General features: G+C 33.4%; 1 protein-coding gene across 1 annotated transcript in view; it reads right to left on the bottom strand.

Annotated features, from left to right (window-relative positions):
• Positions 1 to 943: 943 nt before the first annotated feature.
• The window catches only part of LOC131068422 (KH domain-containing protein SPIN1), a 45,317-nt gene continuing 23,128 nt past the window's right edge, over positions 944 to 23,132 (bottom strand). The window contains exons 3-7 of the mRNA XM_058003612.2: positions 20,600 to 20,745; positions 15,885 to 16,001; positions 15,668 to 15,784; positions 1,776 to 1,919; positions 944 to 1,616 (exon numbers count right to left, since the gene is read on the bottom strand). Coding sequence (XP_057859595.1) covers positions 1,470 to 1,616; positions 1,776 to 1,919; positions 15,668 to 15,784; positions 15,885 to 16,001; positions 20,600 to 20,745 — 671 coding nt within the window. The 3' untranslated portion in view covers positions 944 to 1,469. The remainder of the gene's footprint in view (positions 1,617 to 1,775; positions 1,920 to 15,667; positions 15,785 to 15,884; positions 16,002 to 20,599; positions 20,746 to 23,132) is intronic.

The raw sequence follows: 23,132 nt of genomic DNA, 5'->3' as shown, positions 1-23,132 counted from the left end.
TCTTTCTACTTTAGGACACAAGTGTGGATAATAATTTGGCATGGAAATTATGCTCACTGTCTACAATGGCATGCCTCGATGGAAAAAATGATGAGAGGCCTTCCTTGTTGAACTCAAGCAAAAGAAGCTTCAAATTTATTTTCACTTTGTTGCTCATTACCAAGGCCAAAAACAGAATGAGAGGCAGGGGCAGTGGCAGGAGATGGATCAGAGGTAAACTGCATGGAACTTAACACAACTCTAAGAAGATGGAGAAGGTTATTAATCAGCAAAATGTAATAGAGCTCAAAGAAGAAATGGCAACTGGACCAAACACAGCTGTGGAGTGGGAAGCCCCTGCCAACCTAGATGAAAACTCACAGGCCACTTGAGAGCCACCTTGCCAATGGTTCTCACTGTTTTGGCTATATAGTACTTTTTGGTGTAGTGTCTCTTGTATTCTTGGTCTGCTAGCTATTGTCATTGCTTTTGTAGTGCTAGTATCGCAGCTGAGCGACATATCCAGATTTCTATAGCCCCAAAAAACAGCTACAAGTGAGGGTCCCAAATATAATCCTCACTTCTCAACCAAAAAATTTAAATCAGTTGAATTTTAAACAATCCTAGCAGAAAATTTCAAGCAAATACTGATCAAAAGATATGGATAAACTTCAGTCGAGTTGGACAGCTCTATATCTAAAATTGCATGATTGAAAAACATATTTATGCCATACTGCTTTCCAAAAAATATACGGACGTTTGAGTAAACTAGTAGTGTATTGTACAATACATTCAAAACAAAAAAGGAATATTAAAAAATCAACAAACAGTTTGGATTTACCTGAATTCCTCAAGTTCAGAATCTCTTAGCAGCCAGAGTTGGCAAAGCAAGAACATGAAAACCCCAGTGGACATCCCCAAATCTCAAGATAGTATGTAATTTTGCAAATTGTATAAATGATAATTAAGTAAAAGATCCTTTATTAAAATGTTGTCAAATTACATATTTTTAAAAGAACATCAGACACAAGGGCCAACTCTTGCGAAGACATAATTTGACACTTCAAGCTCCAAACAAAGCTCAAAAATGTCATGAATAATAAATAATAAATACTTAGTAGCCACTAATAACAGACCAAATATCCCACAGTATAATGGCACAAGCCTCCAAGCCTAGATATAGCTCTAGAAGAGAGTTCGACTACTTCTAGTAAAGTTCCCCTCTCTACAAAAGCTTTACAATTGCATATCCTGCAGTTGGAAGTCTTGTAATATATTTCTAATTCAGCAGCCAGTACATCAGTGTATCATAGAAGCAACACTCATTACCACATCATATAGTGAGTGTTTAGACCTCCTCCACCTGAATGTCATTGAACTTCATCAATTGTCAGCTTCATAAACTACAAGCACCACCTCAGCAAATCACGCGAAATAATTTTTCCAAGAATAGTAGGATGTTCTCAAGGAACATAATGCCTTCTTCACAACTAGCGCCCAGTCTTTGCTCGTTTCATGCCAGAGCTGTTAAAAGGAGATACACTCCCACTCATGTGAGGACTATCTTCTCTTAAAGTACCATTCAACAAGGCCAATTCTCGTAGCTGTTGCTTTTTAAAATAATCTTGAGACTCATCCTGTAATACAAATCAGTAGAAATGTTGAGAAATATGTTCAAACAAAAATTCCATAGTTTGCAACAATTATACAAATTCAAGAGCATATTTTGGCCCAAAAAAAAGTGTTAATTATCAAGATTCAAAATAACGTATATGATAGATAAGCAATATCATTACCACAGGCTTCAACATTTCTTCCAAAATTTCAAGAGCTTGTTTCAGACGAGAATCAATAATGTTAGCAGGTAATTCAGCCTCAACCAAGACATGCAGAGGTTCATTCAAATGCTCATAACCTGGCTTATCCCTCAGTTTTTCTTCCTGCCGAATAAAGGGTCATCAGGAGTGGTAATGAAAACAAAGTTCAGTAGATCAAGTACAAAGGATATAATGACATAATTGGAAAAAGTCGCAGAAGATAGAAATGTGTAAGCAAAAACAATCCCTAAAAATCCAAGACAAGAACAAGCATCCTGATATTCTTTTAAAAGTGAGAATATTATACATTAATTCTAGAATGTAATCACAGATACTATAGCAATCGAATAAGTTATCAATCAGCCACTTCTAAAAACCTCTTTATACCAAGTTGTCTTCTAATAACTGAGAACATGCATAGAAGATCATAGGACACACCTACAATTGATAAATGTGAAACCAGAAACAAGATACATAGAATAAAGTCCTGTTTGCAAAAATTGGAACTTGCAACCCTTATAGGATTTGAGAAAAAAACAAAAACCAGATAGAACATTAGCAACATGAGAAGCTCGTCCTATCAAAAAATATTTGAATGACACAAAAACAAGAAACGTTCCATTTATATTTACCTAACTCATACATTTATACTATCCCAAAGTTGATAATGAATCTAGCCATCAGCAACCTAAGCCGAAATAATCGTCCATCTTAAGTTTTAACATAACTCATACACATAGTATCCAAAAGTTGATAACTCATACACATAGACATTAGGACCCTAACCTGAAATGCCATAGCTGGTTAGCCGTATGAAACCAACAAATATATATTCAATACAGTAAATTAATGGCTTTAAAATGGGTGACCATAAAACTTGAAAAATATTATCAGCATAAAACATTTAAAAATACTATGAATATTGAAATATATAAACTTGAGTCAACTTGTGACTTTAAAAAATATTATCAGCATAAATTATTTAAAATTACTATGATACTGAAATTAGAAATTAAATTTTATACAGAAATATGCTAAAATTGTTAAAATAAAACATACTTATATTTTATTATAGAAGTTACTGATATGCTATTTTTATATAAGTTTGTGATTGTTAGAAATTTGGAATATAAATCTCTTTGTGGTCATATTGAATCAGCTTTATACTAGATCAGATTGAATCTTAGAGAAGCATAAATTCTCAAAAAATCCCGATTTGTTCGATTTTTAAAAAAACCCCGGCCGAAAAATCAAAAAATCGCAAATTAATCAGCCATTATTTTTAACAATTTTTAGAGTTTAAATTATGAAAAAATCACTCGAAAAACACATTTGCAATCCAACAACCTTGCACAATACCCTAACCATATGAAATCACTATTTAATTGGATTCTTTTGTTGATTTTTAGCACAAAGCTGAGTGCTAGCTGCTGCGACGTAGTTCACCATCAAAGATTCGCCATATCTCATCAAGTTGCTAAAGCAAATTGCGGGTAGGCAACCTTGAATGGATGTATATTTCTAATAGATGTTCAAGATCATTAAATAGAGACATGTTCTTTGGTATGCTTCTATGTTTGATGTTAAGGACACTAACACGGAATGGTTAAGTGATGTGCTGTTTTTTCTCAGTATTCCACACTACCGTCATGTTCCTTAGGCTCATTCATGTTCCTTAGGCTCATAGTAATGCTTTCCATGTATATAAATCCAAAGACACAATTTAGTGGGAAATTGTAGACAATATCGTAAATACTAAGGCTTTTATCTGATTTTTTAAACATATTTGAACCTTATAAGAGTATTTGCCAAAAGTAAATACAGAAAGCCGAACTAAACTGAAACAAAACTCTATTGGGTTGATATCAACCTAACGAGGTTTGTTTTCTTGGAATTGTTGCAATCCTGACTATTCAAAAGAATTTTAATATATAATTGTTAACAATAATACCAAGGTGGTTGTTTAGATTATCAAGTTTAGGTTGCTATAAATTTCCTTTTCATATGCTAACCAAGTGTGACAATTTGGAGCTTCAATTTGACATTGGCCATCAAGTTTTAATGACAAGCAGGTAGGGTGGTGACAATTGCATAATAAAGTGGAAAGCAGAACTATACACATCATAGTATATACACATTGTGGAACTGGAAGTAGAATGGTTCCTATCAAAAAGATAAAAAATTAGATTGTATTGTTGAATATATGAAAGATTGTATTGTTGAATATATGAACTTTAGCAATATATTCTATCAAAATGAAGGATTGTTTTGGTTATATTTAAATTTCCTATATACTCTACAAGCTTAATGCTTTGTTAATTGGTGAAACTCATCGCTTAAATGCGTGCCCTGCAATTGTTTGAAAACGACATTTTATTTAGGCTCGTCATATACATGGAGGTTCAGAAAGCCTGCAAGGAGTACAATAGCAATACATGAATTCTTTAGATATTAGTGTAGCATTCCATGCATGTTAAATAGGTATCAAGAAAATTAATACATGCCTTAGAGAAGTCATGCCCTAGTTTTGTGAGTTTATCTTAATCCCTCCCAAAGCAGACCTCATATATTTTCTCTTTAATGATCTAGATAGACTTCAGCAGCAACCATCCCATTGAAAGGGAATGTTCCCTGTGCTTTGATTTTTAATTGAAACTTGTACCTATAATCTCTCAAATTCTCAAATCAAAGTCCATCAATGTTTTTAACTCCATCATCCTCTTATATGCAAAATCAAGGAAAATTTACTTGAATAATAAAAGCTAAAATTGTGGCTCAAATAGTCGATCAATACTTTTCTACTAGCATGTCTATATTATCTAATGAAAAAATATTTAACACTCCGTTTACTGTTAAATCTGCTAAAATAGTTATGAATGAGAAAAGCTCAATATCATTTATGGTTTTTTGAGATGTAAGATTTTGTTTCAAAAGAATTTTCTATTACTCCATCTTAAGCTGTTTGATTCAAAACCTATTAAGATGAACTTGCTTCCTTTGTCATATAATATTCCTTTCACACTCTCACTATAGTTGTCTTTCATATTGTTCTAGAAATTGCAAGTACTATTAAATCACAGATATGAATTGATTGATTCCCATTTTGTAATTTATGATGTCTGCTCAGCAAAGGAAAACTGTCTTTTTAATGACTTTCTTGTGCCTGAGGATTTTGAGATCCTGAAGGCCAACTTGGATGGTCATGAGGTTGGACAACTAAGGAGGCACTCTGAACTAAGAGCTTCATCATCAGAACCTACAGCTATCTACCACAGCTCTATTTAGAGTAGCAAGAATCATTGGCTACGTTTGATTTTTTGGAACTAAGCTAGGTTACCGAATCATCAATATTACCTGCTGATTCTGAGAATAGTACGTCCTAGAATTGGAATAAGCTTGGAATCCTAGTGGAATAGAACTGGGTTCGATATTTTGGGTTTTGAAATGTTTCAAAAATTATTTGGCTGATTCCAGACATGATTCTGACTGCTGTTCCAAATTTTGATTTTTTTTCACTTTTCAACTACTAAAAACCCTACACCGTAACTGCTAAAAAAGAGATTCTCCATGCTGGTTGCAGCAAAAGGACTCAAGTGGAAGGGACAGGCACGCAATGCATTTCTAGGTTGTGAATTTTTTTTTCAGCTTAAGAATTAAAAAAAAAATTATTCAATGTTCATTGTTTTTCAAAATATACATTTATAGTTTATTTAATTTTTTTTATAGTTTTAATTTTAAGTTTTAAGTTTTAAACTTAAATAATATTCTATAACTTGATAATTATAGATTTATAATTTATAAGATAATGAATATTATATTTATTAGCATTATAATTTAATATATTGTCAAATATAAATTTATAATTTATTTAAGTTTTAATTTTAAGTTTTTTACTTTTAATTTAAATAATATTGATAATTTGATAATTTAATCTATATTTTATAATACAATGAATATATTATTACCTAATAAATATTAATTTGTTAAGTATAGAATATAATAATCTAATTTAGATTTATTATTTTAATATTTTATAGTTTAATTTGTATATAATAATTGTAAATGTTTGATAATCAATAATATATTTGACCCTATGATGTAGACCGGTTGGTCGAGCCGTTGAAAGACATGGACGATCGACGCAGGTTCAAACCTCGTCCCAGCCGAAAAAGCCGCTTTATCCAACCATGCCCAAAGTGGGTCCCCTGCGGGATTTCACGTGGCCCAGAGGATTAGTCTCACCTTCCCGAAGTCGCAGGGACACCTCTAAGTTATCAAAAAAATAATAATAATGAATAATATATTAATTATAATTCTATATTAATAATTTAATATACATATATATATGATTTTTATATGTTTTTTTTACAAACACACACAAATGTACCCAACCCCCCTTAAAAAAATTGTTATACCAGCATATCGTACCCACGTGCCCATACCCGATTCGGTAACTTAGTTTATAGGTTGACTTTGTACAAACCATATTGTTATTGAAATTTTATCAATTGTAACCATCTAGTTATTATTTATGAACTATGACGTATGCTTTGTGAAATGCAACCTAAATCAATGATAAGAATATAAACAACAAAATCTTAATTTCTACAATTCATGGGTTAAACTATCTAATTTATTTGCTCTCAATATCTCTATGCTACGGAAATGCCTTTAAATTTCATTAAAAAAAAATAAAAAAGTAGTTTGTCTTTCTTCTACAATTTTTTACTTTTTTTTTAATCTGATTTCCTCAAAAATCTTATACTTTTGGTTTGCCGATTTTTTCCCCAACTGATTTTCGCTGCTATGAGATACATGCCCTTGATAAAAGGTCACCTTTTCAATTATAACAAAATACTAGCTATTTATTATTTTATTTACTGAATTACATAGTAATTTCAAAAAAAATCAATTACCTTTTTTTTTTTGAAATTTTTAAATACTATTTTTACTGTATTATATTTTTCCTAATTCTTTGTTTTGATTTTTTTAAATTACTATTTTATTTATAATGCACATATATCTATTTACTTATACTAAGTAGTAAAATGTATTTAAGATATCTAGAGTTTAACTTACTACTTTATTTACTGCATAGTTAATCATATAGTTATTCGAATAATATTATCTATTATTTAAATATATACCAAAATGCATGGCTATTTACTATTTTATGTACTAAAGGACATAAAAAATTATTATTTTATTCGCTATAATTAAATGAAAAAACAATGCACGCACGCATGCACACACACAATCAATATTAGCATTGTCAATCATATATCGTATTTATTTTATATTTAACTAATTTTGGTATGTCAACTGTTTAATAGTTTTTTTTAACACACTCACTCCATTACACTCCACGCTTTGTTGCCATTGTAGGTTACACTTCTTCGTTTAAAAATTCAAACTTATCACCTTGCATTTATGGAACACTGTAAGCAATTCCAAAGACTGTGTCTTTGATCTGATTAATATTGTGTTGAAGACCTGAAGAATTGGAATCAAAAAACTTCACAAAGTTGTGTCCAGAATCCCACATACATATTATTGAAAGGAAGTTGAATACACAGAAGTAGCTTCCTACCCCGATCTTACACAAGAGAGGGTTGCAAAATTCTTTTAACCCTTATTCAATTACAAAAGCAAACAGATGCACATAAAAAATTCAGATTTAAGCAATTAAAATATGCAAACCAAAACACATTGATTTATGTGAGAAAAACCTTTCAGGAAAAAAATCACACTACACCCAGCTCAATTGTATTATTCAGTAAAATGGACTACAATACAACTAATAGAGCTTATGCTCTTCAGCAGTCTTCCAAATCTTGGAACTATTTCAGCAGCATAATGGTAGTACAGAATTCAATGTCATAAATAATGGATAATATAGCAAGTATTCAATGGTATGCAAGCTAGGCGCCCAAAAAAGCATCCTCAATATTAACCAAAGCAAAAAACTGAAAAAGCTCAACTCCCATAGGGTCAAGCCTCAACTTGCTTATCCAAACAAGCATATCTTCTTTTTGGGCATCCATCCTTGAGAAAAGCATTCTCATCCATAAATTGGGTGTCAAGAGAGAGAAAAACAAAAAATTGCTTTCTTCCTTTTCCCATTTTGAAATAGAAACTGACAAACAAAACTCTCTGGTCAACATAGAAGATTGTGAAATCAGTTTTTTAACCATGGAAAAAAATTGAATGGACATGGATAAGGATACAAATACAGATACAATATCAGATATGGATACCGCCATTTTATAAGACCCCCAATATAGATATGGCTGGATACAACATTCATAAAAAACACATACACATATTTGACACAATTTTCTAAGTTATTAGAGCAGATTTTCATTACTTCAAAAGCAATATAGACTCCTAATTGCTACATAAATAATTATAAGTTGATTTAATGATTTATAATATACAAAAATAGTAGAATTGCATTGGAAGATAACCCCAAAAAATGGGTCACTAAAATAGAAAAGCATTTTGTTTGTCTCTCATTTGGTGTAGGTTTTGTTAGTACCAATTTTTTTTAAATTGCATGAATGAAGTTTTTTTAAATTAAATTTAGGAAAATTTACGTCAAAAAATTTAATAAACCAAATCACATAGTATACGGCATGGTTGGATAATCAAGGTTTTTTGGGCTCACGTGGGTATAGTATCCGACATGCATCTGGGTCATATCGGATAAGTATCTGTAGCAGATACAGGGATGGGATACGCATGCCCAGAGAGGGACATAGGATTATCCAGCTACTTTGCCATGGAAGCTTCTGACTTCAATGTAATGTCCCCACTTTGAAATATAATTTAATAATGAAATGATAAGTTGTGACTCCCTCAAATGTGAGATATAAAAGGAATTAGAGAACCTCAATTGAGGGGGATAATTTGGAAATCATAAGTGCACATCTGATTTAAAGAAGAAGTGCACATCTGATTATGAAAGGTTATGTCCCTTTCAAAGGGCAGAAATAATGAAGAGTTGCACTATTTCAAAAGGTACTAATGGTGAAAGGGTGTGTCTCTTGCCAAAGGGCATGCATGATGAAGAGGTGTGACTTCTCCCTCACATTGAGAGATATAAAGTAAAGGAATCAAAGAATCCAGTAACATCACCATGGATCAGATCAGATCAGAACTGTTATTAAGTTACAGGCAGTAACATCCTTGTTCTTGGTGGTATGCATGGGGACGTGTTTAATAAGTATGCTTAATATATGAAGCCCAATAATGTTCTCATACAGAATTAAATAGTAATATTAATATGGACTGCAATAGCCAATATGTATGACAATCATACGTAATTTCATATATATACTCATAATACATAAGAAATTAGTATGGTTATAGTCTAAATCATGTTATTATTGTCAGTATTTAAGAATATGGGAATGAGATGTTCCAAAGAGGGGCAGTCTAAATCCAAGCAATAGGTTAAGTCCCAAGATAGGGTGGGGATCAGCGACCCAAAAGCCTTGAGGGTATAGACCCAAGATAGGTAAGGGCTTGGATCTGTGAACTTTGAGGGAACCTATTGTATTTGGTCTCTAAGTGCTTTGGTAACATACATAAACCCTTCTCCCTTAAAACTGAAGTAGTAGCAGGGTCTGATATCTATATTAAGAACTATGAGTATGACTAATGAAATTAATCATCTAATTAGGAAAATAAATAAGCACTTGTAAATAACTAATTGAAAAATATCAATCAATTTAGTATTTTGAAATAGATCAAGTAGGGGACATTACATTCAACCTCCTAAAATATAGGACCTCCAAGAGAGCGTGCCAATTTTCTAAAAAATAGGGTTTAAGCCATATTACATCACCTGCCATGTAGGATGCCACCTAAACAATAGGACCCACAAGGTGAATGGCAACTTAGGAAATTCACAAATTAGAATAAATAAATATTCATCAAATAATCAACTAATTAATGCAAGGAAGACTCAAACATTAAGATACCTTAATCCTAACACTTATTATTATGTCTACCTATGAAAACCTAATATCCTTGATTTGATAATAATCAGTAAACTAGAATGTAGAGGAATCCAGTTGCCACCAACCTTTAGACATTATTAATGTTAAACTTTCAATCACAAAAAGTTAACTTAAAGAAAATTGGTCACCACCAAACTTTAGAGAGTACCTCATCTCTATATTTAATAAGTTTGCATTATCAGGGCTGGCATGAAACATATAGGAAGAGTCATGTGCACAAATTATGGCCAGGTTTCTAGACTAAAAACCAGAGTTACATGGAATCAGATACAAATACTATAAATTTTAGAGTTCTTGATACACAGATGTTTAGATATGACAATTATAAAAATATACATATATTCAATTATTCAAATATCTAAAGGGTGTATAACATAATTTCAAAAATATTTATTTATAGATATACTTTGGTTTCTATATTTTAGTATATAATATTTATTTCATTATATTATATTTGTGTCTATAGTGATTTATATATGTCTGTTGCGTGTGCATGCACAATTGTAAACCAGATCAGCACCTGACAGTGCGGTGCCCTATCCAAGCATGTTGGATACAGTCCATTATGGATGCATCTGATAACAGTATCCATGCAGTATCCAGGAGTATCATATCTGCATTTCATATCCAATACATGGGTATATGTGCGCAGACAGGGTAGGGTAAGTATCTGGTAACTTCACTAAACACAAACTGGAAAGATAATATCCGTGCAATCTAATGATGAAGCTGTTAATCAATAAGTATGATCAGAATCTACATTTTTATTTGCCGCCAGCAGGCATGTTTAAAGATTCAATAAGTGGAGAATTTCAATAGCTTGAAAGCAAACAGGTAGTTTACATTTTTCATTGTCCTATTGACTTCACCAAATTTCCATAATTTTCACTTTATAGTCCTATAATAATTAGTTAGCCAGGTAACTAATAAAATCTTATATATGAAGCACCTCAAGTTGTCATTCAACAGTAACTTTAGCAAACAATATAGCCAAATTTTATGGTTATATGAAAGAAATGAAGTTCAATAAGTGAAGTTCAGTTTTGTCAACATAAGCATTTCAAACTCACTAAAATCATTTCTTCCACTCTCTCCCTGTGAAAGGTACTTTTCCACTATAACTCTGTTCTACTCTACATACATACAGGCAGATGCTGCAAAGGGTTATTAAATGGTCAGGAATGTATCTTCATGTTACCTAACATTTTCACCTTATATAGCCGCAAACATGCCCCCATTGACCCTAATTGCTAAATATTTGTTCAAAAGAATATACATAGCATTTGATTAAATGTTCCAGTACTTGTTTGCTATAGAAAACCCACAGAATATTTAAATTTAGTGCGTGACCACATAGGAAATATGGATTTATAAATCTTAAGAACTACACAATTGTAGCTTCAGTAAAGTTGTTTCATCAATCCAAATCATCTTTTAAAATAGGCATAAATAGAAACCATCGTTGCCCTTGATAACATATATTAGAACACTAGGACAAAGTGAATAATTTGCTTGTCCTCAACCAAAGTTAAAATAAACGCAAAAGAAATGAAATGGAATAAAAGCAAAAAAGCAGTGAAATGAATCAGCCTTTTGAAGCTGAAAAACACATCAATTTCCAGTTTAAATTGCTTTTCAATATGAAACTTCAAATCTACCATTCTCCGCTTAAATATCTACTTTCGTGTCAGATCCCTCTTCTGGAAAATAACATCTTTAACGACATTTATGTGGCTCTTTTACAATTGCCAACATGCTATGTTTCCAAACATTATGCTCACTAATCAATGGCAGCTACAAACAATGCAATACGATTAATCCAAAAAACGAATAGCCTTACACAAGGTATTAAGATATTTTACAAATAAAGGATCAAGGTGAGGACATGCAATAGAATTTGGGGTATAATGTCATAACCATAATTGGCAGAGTTGGTGAATACTTGCCGATTTTTTGCCCAAGCGAGTTACTTGACAGAAAATTTGCTAAAAGAACTCATAAGTTTCTTCTGAAAACTCACCATTTTTTTGTCAAGTACTGACCAAAAACTCAGCGGGTCTGATGGAAAAACTCATCGAACATGGAAAAGGTGCAGAATATGCCAAAAACACAAAAAAAAAAAAAGGTAAAAGACCACGCCATTTTGCCCTATAAATGCAACAATGCCCCTCACACTTCCTCACACAGCACTCTCTGATCCATTTGAACCGATTGGAAGGATTTTTAGGTGAATTTGAAGGGCGAATTTAAAGAATTTCAAGAGCAGGTTAGTAAAAAATAAAATTGTTTTGTTTTTTCTTTGCAACCATTTAAATTCAGTTTGGGTGTTACTCATAATTTCCTAAAACTTGGTAGCATTTGGGTTTTGCTTTCAAAAAATTGGATTTATGAACATCTTTTGTTCTCTTATACTGATTTTTTTAATGAATTCACTATTTTTTTATAGACAATTTTTTTCTGAATTTAACCTTTTTCAAGGTAAATCATTAGTTTATATCAAATTTAAGCAAATTTAAAGTAATTTATGTTGATCTACACTAATTTTAAGCTAAATTTATACTGATTTATAGTAAATTATGTTGAATTTAGGCTAATTTTGGTTGTATTTAATAATTAAAATGTTGTACTTGTAGGTTAGATACAATGGCAAATAGAGAAGGCTATGGATCAAACTCAAGCTCGGGCTCAACCCAATCGATGTTGGTTACAAGCCTTGGAGCTAAAGGCCCTACTTGGAAGTTTGTCATACAAGGACCGACACCTAGGATAGTTGTTTGCACGAGATGTCAATACCTATATAATAAAAGCATAAATTGCCTCAAATACCATCTTGTATACATTACTTGTCATAATGTCAAGCCCTATGTCAAACCCAGAAAACAGATAAAATGAGAGATGAATGCACACCATGCATTGACAAAAGAGAAAAAATTACGAAACGAGAAGACAAGGGCAGCCATAGCAACAACCATAGCTAGTGGTCATGATTCTCAAACACAAGCAAAAACAAATGAAGATATGAAATTTGAAGGCATAGTGGGCTCACTTCGTAGCCCATGCATACAAAGCACATTGCCTACATGCACACTACATAGCTTTTTATACTCAAAAACATACCTGGAATAGAACCGTCCTTAGAAGGTACAAGGCGGAATAAGGTGTGTCGAGAAGCAGATAAAGCATGTGCCAAGTTTTGGTACTTCAACAACCTTCCCTTCAATGTGGTGAGAAATCTAAGAGAATTACGTAATTGCATTGGCAATAGCAAGAAAAGTCTACAGGGTACTTTTTCAAAAATACTTAAAGTGAGAGGTTGCTCATGGATGCAACTAAAGAGGCAAAGTTAGTTGTGGAAAAATAGATGAAGCAATGGCAAAAGAATGGCAAAAAAAATTTTGAAGTCAGTTGATGCCTCTAACAAGGTAAAAATGCAAAAACTTCCGAGTCAAATGTTGGAAAAAGTTGTCTTGGAGGTGGGCATAGAGAAAGTAGTTCAAATCATAACTGACAATGCAACAAAATATGTAGTGGTTGAGAGATTGCTTGAAGAGAGGCATCAATCACTCTTTTGGACCCCTTGCACAACACATTGCTTTACCTTCTTTTGGAGGACATAGGCAAACTTGATTGGATGAGACTAGTTGTAGAAGATACAAGAAGCATGACCAGATGCATTTATAATCACCCTTGAGTATTTAGTTTGATGAGAGATCAAACCAAAAGGAAAAAGCTAGTGCACTCGGATGCCACATGGTTTGCAACAATTTTTCTAACATTGCAAAGCATTATCAGTTTGTTGACTTCCTTGAAACATATGTTTGTGTGGCAAGCATGGTTAGACTCATCATATTCAAAGAAGACTGAAGGAGAGAGGGTTAAAGGATAGCCTTTAATAATCTTTTTGCAGAAAGAGCTACTAAGATCGTGAAGGTAACCTCAAAACTTCAATTTTAATTCAAATTGAATATTTTATTTTTTAATTTTATTCTTTCATTATAAATTCGTAAATTTAATCTTTTTGTATTTGTAAATTGTAGGTGTCAAAGCCCTTGGTTAGAGTTCTCCATTTAATAGATGGGGATCAAAACACAATGTGGTAAATTTATGAGGCCACGAATAGGGCCAAAGAGTCCATTTGAAACTTTTATAAAGGGGACAGCCTTGCATTTGATCCAATTTGGGAGATCATTAATCGAAGGTGGACCGTTAGACAATCGACTCCACCAACCCATCCATGCAGCAATATACTTCCTCAATCCTAGTTTTTCGTATTTGAATAGCTTCTTAGATCCTAATGGAGAGGCTATGAAGGACCTCACAAAATGCATTTAGAGGATGACAACCCAGGTTTACATGACAGACCTCATTATTCAAAAACTGCACAATTATACTACTAACAGAGGTAAGCTCTTTCCTTCAAAACTAACTACCTAAAGAAGAAACACTCAGCCACCAAGTAACAAAAATTGGATTGCTTACATTACATGCATCTTACAACTTAGAAAAAGCAGGTTGGGCGCTGAGCTAGGTCGAGGGGATACCCCTGAGTTAAAAAAATATATATATTTTTTATTTTGTAGATTCTTAGTTGATAGATTAGGGTGCAAATACCCCAGAACTTCATAGATTAGCCCTACGCATTTTTTCCCAACCTTCTAGTGCATCCAGCTATAAGTGTAATTGGTGTTTGTTTGAAGCCATCCACATGAAGAAAAACAATCAAATTAACTCAAAAACACCTCAATGGCCTCATCTTTGTGCAATACAACTTTCAACTCGCACAAAAAGGGTAGAAGACATTTCAAAAGAGGCCACTAATTTGGATGGCATTGATCCTTACAACGATTGGACAAAACAAGATGAGCAGCCCTCATTGTTTACTGAAGATAAGATTCTTGATTTCAACAGGTAGGCAATAGAGGATGTGGCTGCAGCAAAAGGAGCTATAGATTTGGACGGCATTGATGAGGCAAAGGAGGAGTCGTTGCCATCTACTAGCATTATGGAGGTCAAGCCAGAGCCACAAGAACAATCTTCTGTGTCGAGCGAGGAACCACAGTAGACTACAAGGATTAGAACCTCAAGCCTCCCCAAGTTTTCACTAGATTAAGGAAGAGGAAGATGTAAAATGTTGCATTTTGTAATAAGTAATTTATGAAATATGATGGTGATTTTCAAGGCAATCATCATAAATTCACGATAGCTGTTAGCTATTTATTGTATCAAGATTCCACATGATTATATGATTTTATACTCAATTTGTATTCAAGTTAATCAAATTTCATAGAAAAAAAATCTGTACTCACTTATGACCTCATTGGATACATATGATCATTGAAAGTTGAAAAAAAATGTGTTTCTAAAATAAATTAAGCAATTTTTCAAGTTGCCGAATTTTTGTTGAGTCACAGATTTTGGATCTGCCAGGTTAGAGTCTGCCAACTATGTTCATGACAGACATGTTCGCTCATTTTAGACAAAACTTGACTTTTCTTGTCAACTTTAGAATTTATAAATATGACCATGTAAAGAGTCCCGAGCAAACTAGTGGTGCATGGCTTAAACTCCATTGCACTTCACTCCAACTGTTATCTTTAAGTTTTAGTTAGGGACAAGACTTCTGCTAATGCACGTTGCTCAAGTTCTTTGATCAAAAGTTGCAAGTGTAGCTAGTATTTTCTGTCAAAATGCATGTGTATATACAAATCATCAATACAAATCATGCAAGCTAAAACAAATATGCAAAGCAAAAAAGAAACAGCATATCCTAAATGGTTAATCTATTATATTATTTTCAGTAGATAAAATCACTAAATCAATAAGTACACATGTACTATAACATGCTACCTTTGCAGAATCTTTGACGGAGCCTCTCCCTCTAATAAAGACCCGACAATCAGTTGTGCCTTCAATCCGTTTCAATGAGTTTCCTCTGGGTCCTAGGAGCCGACCAACAAAATTGAACTGAAACCATTGATAGGCACAAGAAAAGTTAGGAAAAATGACCAAAAATCCAATTAGCAGGCATACAACTATAGATAGAATTATATGTCACTTCACATACATGAGGGAATTTGTCTACAGGAACATCTAGCCGGAGGACTTTCTTCACAACAGGGGTGATAGAACCTGTGGGTGCACCATGCCAGCCCATTGATGCCGCCTGTGACATGCTCATTCTCTGCATTACATTCAAAGAACCATGAATCTTAGATTGTTGGACTGGGAGCAATATAATACTTTTAGTCAATCCAAACAAGAAGTAAACATTTATAGTGACCAATAATGTGTTTCCAAAAATGAGAATGAAAAAAAATATTACTTTGACATACAGAAGTCATAAAAAATTCAATAAGCCCAATTACCAATAAAAATATGCATTGCAAACAGGGAACCAATTGTCTGTGTTGAAATGTTTATGACCTCTGCGAAGCCTGAAAGGAAGCACCACTCACCAGGTATAGGAGTGCCCATGAATATAATGCTCTATATAAAATCTTATTTCATAGCCTGCTCTGAATCGCAAGATTTCTATTATTTTTTTCATATTCCAGCCAAGTGTTATTTCACTGTTAGTGATTACAGTGCCAAAATAATTTGTAATTGGCACATGCACTTGTTGGTGAATGAAAAATTTTATGATAAGATCCCTGCATAATAGGATATAGCTAAAGAGTTAAGAACTTTAATATTCTTGAGAATAGCCATAGGGAGCAGCCAGTCATAGTTCTGTCCATCGGTATAGCATGTCAGAATAGATAAAGCATCCCATATGTTATTGATAAAATCAACATTTTTCTATAGAAAATGTTTTCTCATTTTCTCCTGATTCGTGGACAATATTTCCTTCTGACTAATTGTATCACACTGATCAACTAAATCTGGATAAAGAAAGTAAAAACAATTCCAAAGTCACAAACTTTAATATTCTTGAGAATAGCCATAGGGAGCAGCCAGTCCTAGTTCTGTCCATTGGTATAGCATGTCAGAATAGATAAAGCATCCCATATGTTATTGATAAAATCAACATTTTTCTACAGAAAATGTGTTCTCATTTTCTCCTGATTCATGGACAATATTTCGTACTGACTAATTGTATCACAATGATCAACCAAATCTGGATAAAGAATGTAAAAACAATTCCAAAGTCACCTATCACAATAAAACAGCTAAATTGATTTAAAAACTGAAGGTTTCAGTTGTGTACCTACTTCATTGAGTCAAAACACATGCCTACCAACAACTAACTCTCTCATGCAAGAAGATATCAAGCATCCAAAGGAGAGACCATTGCTTGACAAATGATGCTATCTTCCAGCTATAAGTCCATGGAGGATGAACAAGCAGAAAGTTGGAAAGAAGCTCAAAAAATTGGGCTCCATCCAAGGAGCCTAAACCATTTAATAAAAGCCAATCACCCTTCCCCAGACTAAAACCTTGCCCTCGGAACTCATATTTTGAAAAAATAGCCATACTGGTACCAGTACCAGTCACACGTGCCAATACCAGTACCCGTCCCTTGGCAACCTTGTAGAAATACATATGGCTGTTTCTCATCATTTCTATTCTGCTTAGTGAATGTTGTTCCCAACTTTGACATTAGATGAGAAAACTTCTCTGCTAAAGTTGACTTGGAGAACCACATAGTTTGGCTAGCAAAGTGCCTTAGCAGTCAAACAATTAAATAGCAATGGTGCAAGTCCAAACATCAACAAAAGTATCAGCACCTTAGATTGTTGAAAGTCTGGGATTTCGAAAACTTGAAATTTGTGTATAACTTATCATCTAAAGTTTAAACTTTTCCACATGTGAAGCAATGCTCATGTTGAACCTAGTTATTATTTGAAAAGGGAAACGTGTCTTAATATAATTGATTTTGCACCATGGGCGTCCCAATTCCGCTTGAGGTACTAGGGAAAAGAGACTTTATCAACCACAACAAATTTTTAGCTTCAGTCGGAAATTCTTAGGGAAACGCGTTCTTATTTTAGGGAAATTAATTCTTGTCATCAGTAAGAGTCCAAACATCAAACAGTCGCCAGCAACCAACAGTTGTTGACAGTCTGGTATTTTGGCAAACTAGAAATTTTCTATAATTTATCATCTAAACTTTTCAGCACGTCTTGGGATGCACAAATTTGTGCCTAGTTACCACTTAAATGCAAAAACATGTCTTAATATTATTGATCTTGCATCGCATATCCTCATATGCTAGTAGGAAAATAAAACTTCTTATCAACCAGTGGAAATGAATTAATGTTAACTTCAGTTAGAACATAGAAGTTATTAGAAAAAAAAAGATTCTTATTTAAGGCCCACTTCGCAGATTACGATATAGCAGGCTTTCAGTTAAGCTTCCTTCGTTACCTCATTCCAAGCTATTGTACATAATTCCTCCCCTCAATTGCATAATCGTGAATAATTTAAGGCTACGAAATCACAACCCTCCATGCACACATAGCATGTTATTGAGCTGTGATATGTTGTGGTACAAGAGCATGGTACAAGAGCAAACTTGGTTGTCCCCTTCCAATGAGATGGGGTTGTATAGGGCTCATGGTTTTTTGTAGTTACTTTTCCATAATCCTCATGTATAATCAGACAGTTTCAGGCTTGCAGCACATCACCGGATGTATACTGATCTGAATAATCAACAGAGGGATGTGACTGCCCAAGAGTTGTTTTATGTGAGCACACTTGTCTGTCAGAATCTTTTTCCAAAAATCTACTAGTTGAGTTGGGCATTTTATAAAGTTTAAACTATGCTAACTACTTGTGTGTGTCTGTGTCTGTGTCTGTGTATATGGTTGTGGTAAACAAGACAAAAGGCTTGGGTTTGTTCATGATCTTTTCTTATTAAATTTGCCTGGAAAATGAGTTTTGGCCAATTTGGGCTGCCCATTTGTTTGACTGTTTCTGCTGACATCATTCTGTATGAGCACTGACAACATTTTGTACAAACACTGATATCAAAACACATAGATGCTGATGCAATCATCTTTTTGGTCTTCTTGGTAAAACTATCTGGCCACAAAATTGCACCAAACTCCAACATCCAAAGTCTGCATTCATGTGACGTTTATCATGACTATGTTTTAGTGAGCAAAGTACTAATGGGTGTCAAAAGCAAATATTACAGTATTCTAAAATCATTTTCAGTAATGCAGTGAATCTTGCATTTTTTCAGACATCCAGGAACTTATAATGGATAGTCCTATTGTAGCCATTCTAGCCTGAATGTTTTTGGCAAAATTTCTCTTCATGCAACAAGTTTCCTTTGTTTTACTTTCTACAGCCCTCAATTGACTGTTCTTCACTTTGGAATCATTTTTTTGCAAGTGTGATCAATTTTTACTTTTTAGTGATTTTACTCTTTTGAGATACTTTGTGTTGATCCATCATGGCTTCTATACAAGAACTACCAACTTTAAGGGATGTAATCACCTCTTTAACAAGCCAATGGTGATCTCTGTAAAAAGAGTTTCAGGTCATCCTTACATTCAAGAGCAAATATACCCACTTTATGCAAATTGAAGGACACAAGTGTTGCAGGTCATCCTTATATTGTGATTCGTAGCTATATTCTGCTTTAACTCTAAGGATGGTTGATCAAGTTGTAGATCATAAGTCACCAATTTCTTCATGGACTACTCAGGAATATACACAGAGATAAGCACTATTCTTCTTCATGGGATACTCAGAAATATAGAATGAGATAAGACACCATTCTCTCTTTCTCTTCCACATTCTCAAGACCATTATACTTTCTCTCACTTGCATTGCTCTCTTTGTTGTCTGTGAAAATGTTGGGCATAATCGTATCCAGGTATTGAGAATGTGGTTAATGATAATTCTAACCATTGCCAATTCCATCATGCATGAGATCTATTGCTAGAGTTTTTTGATGAGGTGGAATATTGAGGGTATAGAAGGTCTCTATGAGAAAAAAAGGATGCTTCCCTGACATGCAGAAAACTTTGCAACAGTTTAGTAAGATATAGAACTCGTGGGCTGTCTCAGAATTCATTCAAGTGATCTCAATGTACAAAGTGAAGCTCATTGGGATTTGACCCACAGATCACAAATGCGGCTAATCATTGGATTCAAATGATCATACTGCTATATATTTTTTAATTAAAAGAAAAATGGATCCTATTCAGAAATTTGTCTCTTCAGTTGATTTTCAAAAACTTTTAAGTATAAATGATTGGTAGCAGACTGGCCATACATTTGCCTCAGTTCAAAGGATCTCACATCATGATTTCCATTTGATTGGTGGAGAGTACTCCTTACGTATTTCAAGGCTCACAATCCTTCTCCAAATGAGATTGCCTCTTGGTTCAGTGGAAAGTAGTTTCTGTGCAATGCAATGCAGCCATTTGGTTATCCCAGATCTCTCCTGCAACTGTGTGTTTAGATAGGTTCATTGAAATCCTTGTAACATTTTTCATTTCTGTTAAGACTTGTTTTACACGATGGACTGGTATTTCCCATTGTGTGTTGAACAAAAAAAGCAGGATACAGGGCACAAAAGAATGCATTTCGATTCTCTTGTCAGAAATGTAGCAAAAACAAAGTCAAATTTAAGAGTTTTTGTGGCGAATTCAGCAGAAAAGATAATTCAAGAGACAAGTCGGCATGTGAATTCCTGTGGTCCTGTGACTTTACAATTTATACATTTTTTAGGTATATTAGTACACCTTCAAACCAAAAAAAGAAAAAGAAAAGGACAATTCAGGTTCATTATCTTCCAAGAAAGAGACTATTTCTTTTCCATACCTCTGTTTGAAGGCCAGCCCAACCACCCAAGTCCATTGATCCACCATTTGAAAGAGGACCTGCAGATGTCATGGGGCTTCCGTGCTCCAGTCTATCATGGTCTCCATATCCCTGGTTGGTGACCAGGGTAGAGAGTCGTACAATCTCTATTGCAAGCAAAAATAGTAGTGTGTAAGAAGACTGATCTTCTTCTAGTGATATAAAAAAAAGACTCAGAAAAAGAGAATTGAGTTTTTAAACAATGTAAATATACAATAACCTTGTAGTTTCACAATATCAAAGAAATAATTGTGAACTGGCTAACAAGTTAGAAAAATCCAAACTCTAACCTAATTTATTGCCACTTGATCATATACACATATCATGAAACATGACTACTTCACCATCTTAGTCAAATGTCTCTCTGTGTGCTGACCAGTATATAATAATTAACTGTCATCTATACGAAATATCAATTTGCACCTATAAAATTGTTTTCTTGCATCAATCGCCTTTTTTACTTTTTCATATCAGTTAACCATGTTTTGCCTCTTCTTCCGCAATTTTTATCTCAACTATATCATCAACTTTATTATCTGAAGCTTGTACATAAAAAATAATTTTAGTATTATTTTTATTAAAAAAAAAAAGAGAAAATCCCACAAAATTCCATTTTCTAAGAGGGCAAAAACTTGTATCATATGCATCACACTTCATGAATTTTTGTCTGCTATTACATGATTTCTCTCCAAAAACTAGTAATGTATCCCCGGGATAGAAAAATTCCAGCTCCATACCATGAAGATCCCTTTGAATCGCCTACACATATACAAGCATTCTTGGATATCAAAACCATGATTTTATTTCTGAAAAGACCTCTTGTATATATGCTAGCATCCATTCTATGATTCACAATGATTTCATTTACAATAACTACTCGATTGTACTTTAACATCAATTAGTTGCTTTGTCATGTTGTTCTGCCACATTAAGATTTATAACATATAAATTATTCTCCTATATTATTTTGTGATGGAAAAATAATGTGGGAAATATGTTGAAGAGGAAATGCTGAATTTTCTTGGCAAACATAAAATGTTAAGAAGGAAAGATGTTGAAGATGAAGTGTTGAGTTTTCTTGGCAAATGTAACATCTTTGAGCTCTAATATATTTGATTGCTTTTCAAAGCTTTGGCAGTAAGTATATTGTGCAAAATGGCTTTTAAGTTTTTTATATTTTATAGATAGAATTCCATTACTGCATGATACGAACAGTCCTTAAATATCTCAGAAGGATGTTGTCCCCATACCAGTGAATCAGTTCCTATCATACAAGTCAACTATGGCATAATATGGCCCTTATAGCCTATTCCTTTGATAAGCAGTTCCATCAAAGAACACAAACTATCATGCATATTCAACCTGGACACACATCTTAGTTAGTATCTTAATAAAATTATCAAAGATTGCTAGTTGCTTGGCATTGCACTATCCACAGTTCATATGTCAAACTGCCATATACGAAGGCATTAGGCACCACAAATCATAAAGCATTTTGGTTCCAATAAAAAAGGAAAGTGCAAGAACTTTGCATCTCCTTGATTAGGCAGTGTGTAGGTCACATGTTCAGCAGTAACTGATTGCTCTAAAACCTGGTCTCTACCATTGCTAATGCCTTCCATTTCCATTTTTTGGTTTGATCAATATTGTTTCTTAAGTGTTCTATGTAAGATAATTCTACCAACCATAGGATTTATGACAGAACATCTTTTTTCCTAAGTTACCAAACTGGAATAGGGTACTGGCATATGGGTACAATATGCCGGTATGACATTGGGAGTGTATGTTATGGCTAGAGCCATAGAAAAAAATATAAAAAATCATAAATATATCTATATGTATTTGAAGCCTAAATACAGAATTAAGTTTAGAATACTATATATCATGCATATACTAAATTATACCATTACAAATTTCAATTTTTGAAATACAATATAGTAATTTGATATCAATTTGTCAAACTTGACTGTCATGATAAATAATCACTGTTTAATATTTAAATAATACAATTAACAATCAGCATCATATGAATCATCATTAAGACCAAAATCATCATCATCACTAATGTTAGATGATGCAAGTAGAATAGGAGAACCCGTGGAACCCCACCACTGCTCAGACTAAAACTATGCTGGCTACTCAACTTCTCAAAAACTAAAGATTGTGCAATAGAAGAAAGATCCAAGGCAGTTCATTCAGAGCCTACATCCCACAACATCATTAACCTTTCCTTGTTCATTCAGAGCCTACATCCCACAACATCATTACCCTTTCCTCGTTCTCATCATTTTTATAAATAAGAAGGTATAAGTTAGAATGCAATAGCTCCTCTACTTTATTTGTTGCCAATCAGTTGCAATTCACTAGGTGGATGAAAGAGTATGTACTCCAGTTCTATTCAGACGAAGAAAAATTAGCAACCTACTGAAACAAAGTGAGCTCTGTTAGAGTTGTTATAATAATAAATTATAAATGAAACTTCAAATTTGAAATA

The sequence above is a fragment of the Cryptomeria japonica genome, chromosome 3 (assembly GCF_030272615.1).
Source record: "Cryptomeria japonica chromosome 3, Sugi_1.0, whole genome shotgun sequence".
NCBI classification, from domain to species: Eukaryota; Viridiplantae; Streptophyta; class Pinopsida; order Cupressales; family Cupressaceae; genus Cryptomeria; species Cryptomeria japonica.
This window is presented reverse-complemented; position numbering and strand designations above follow the sequence as displayed.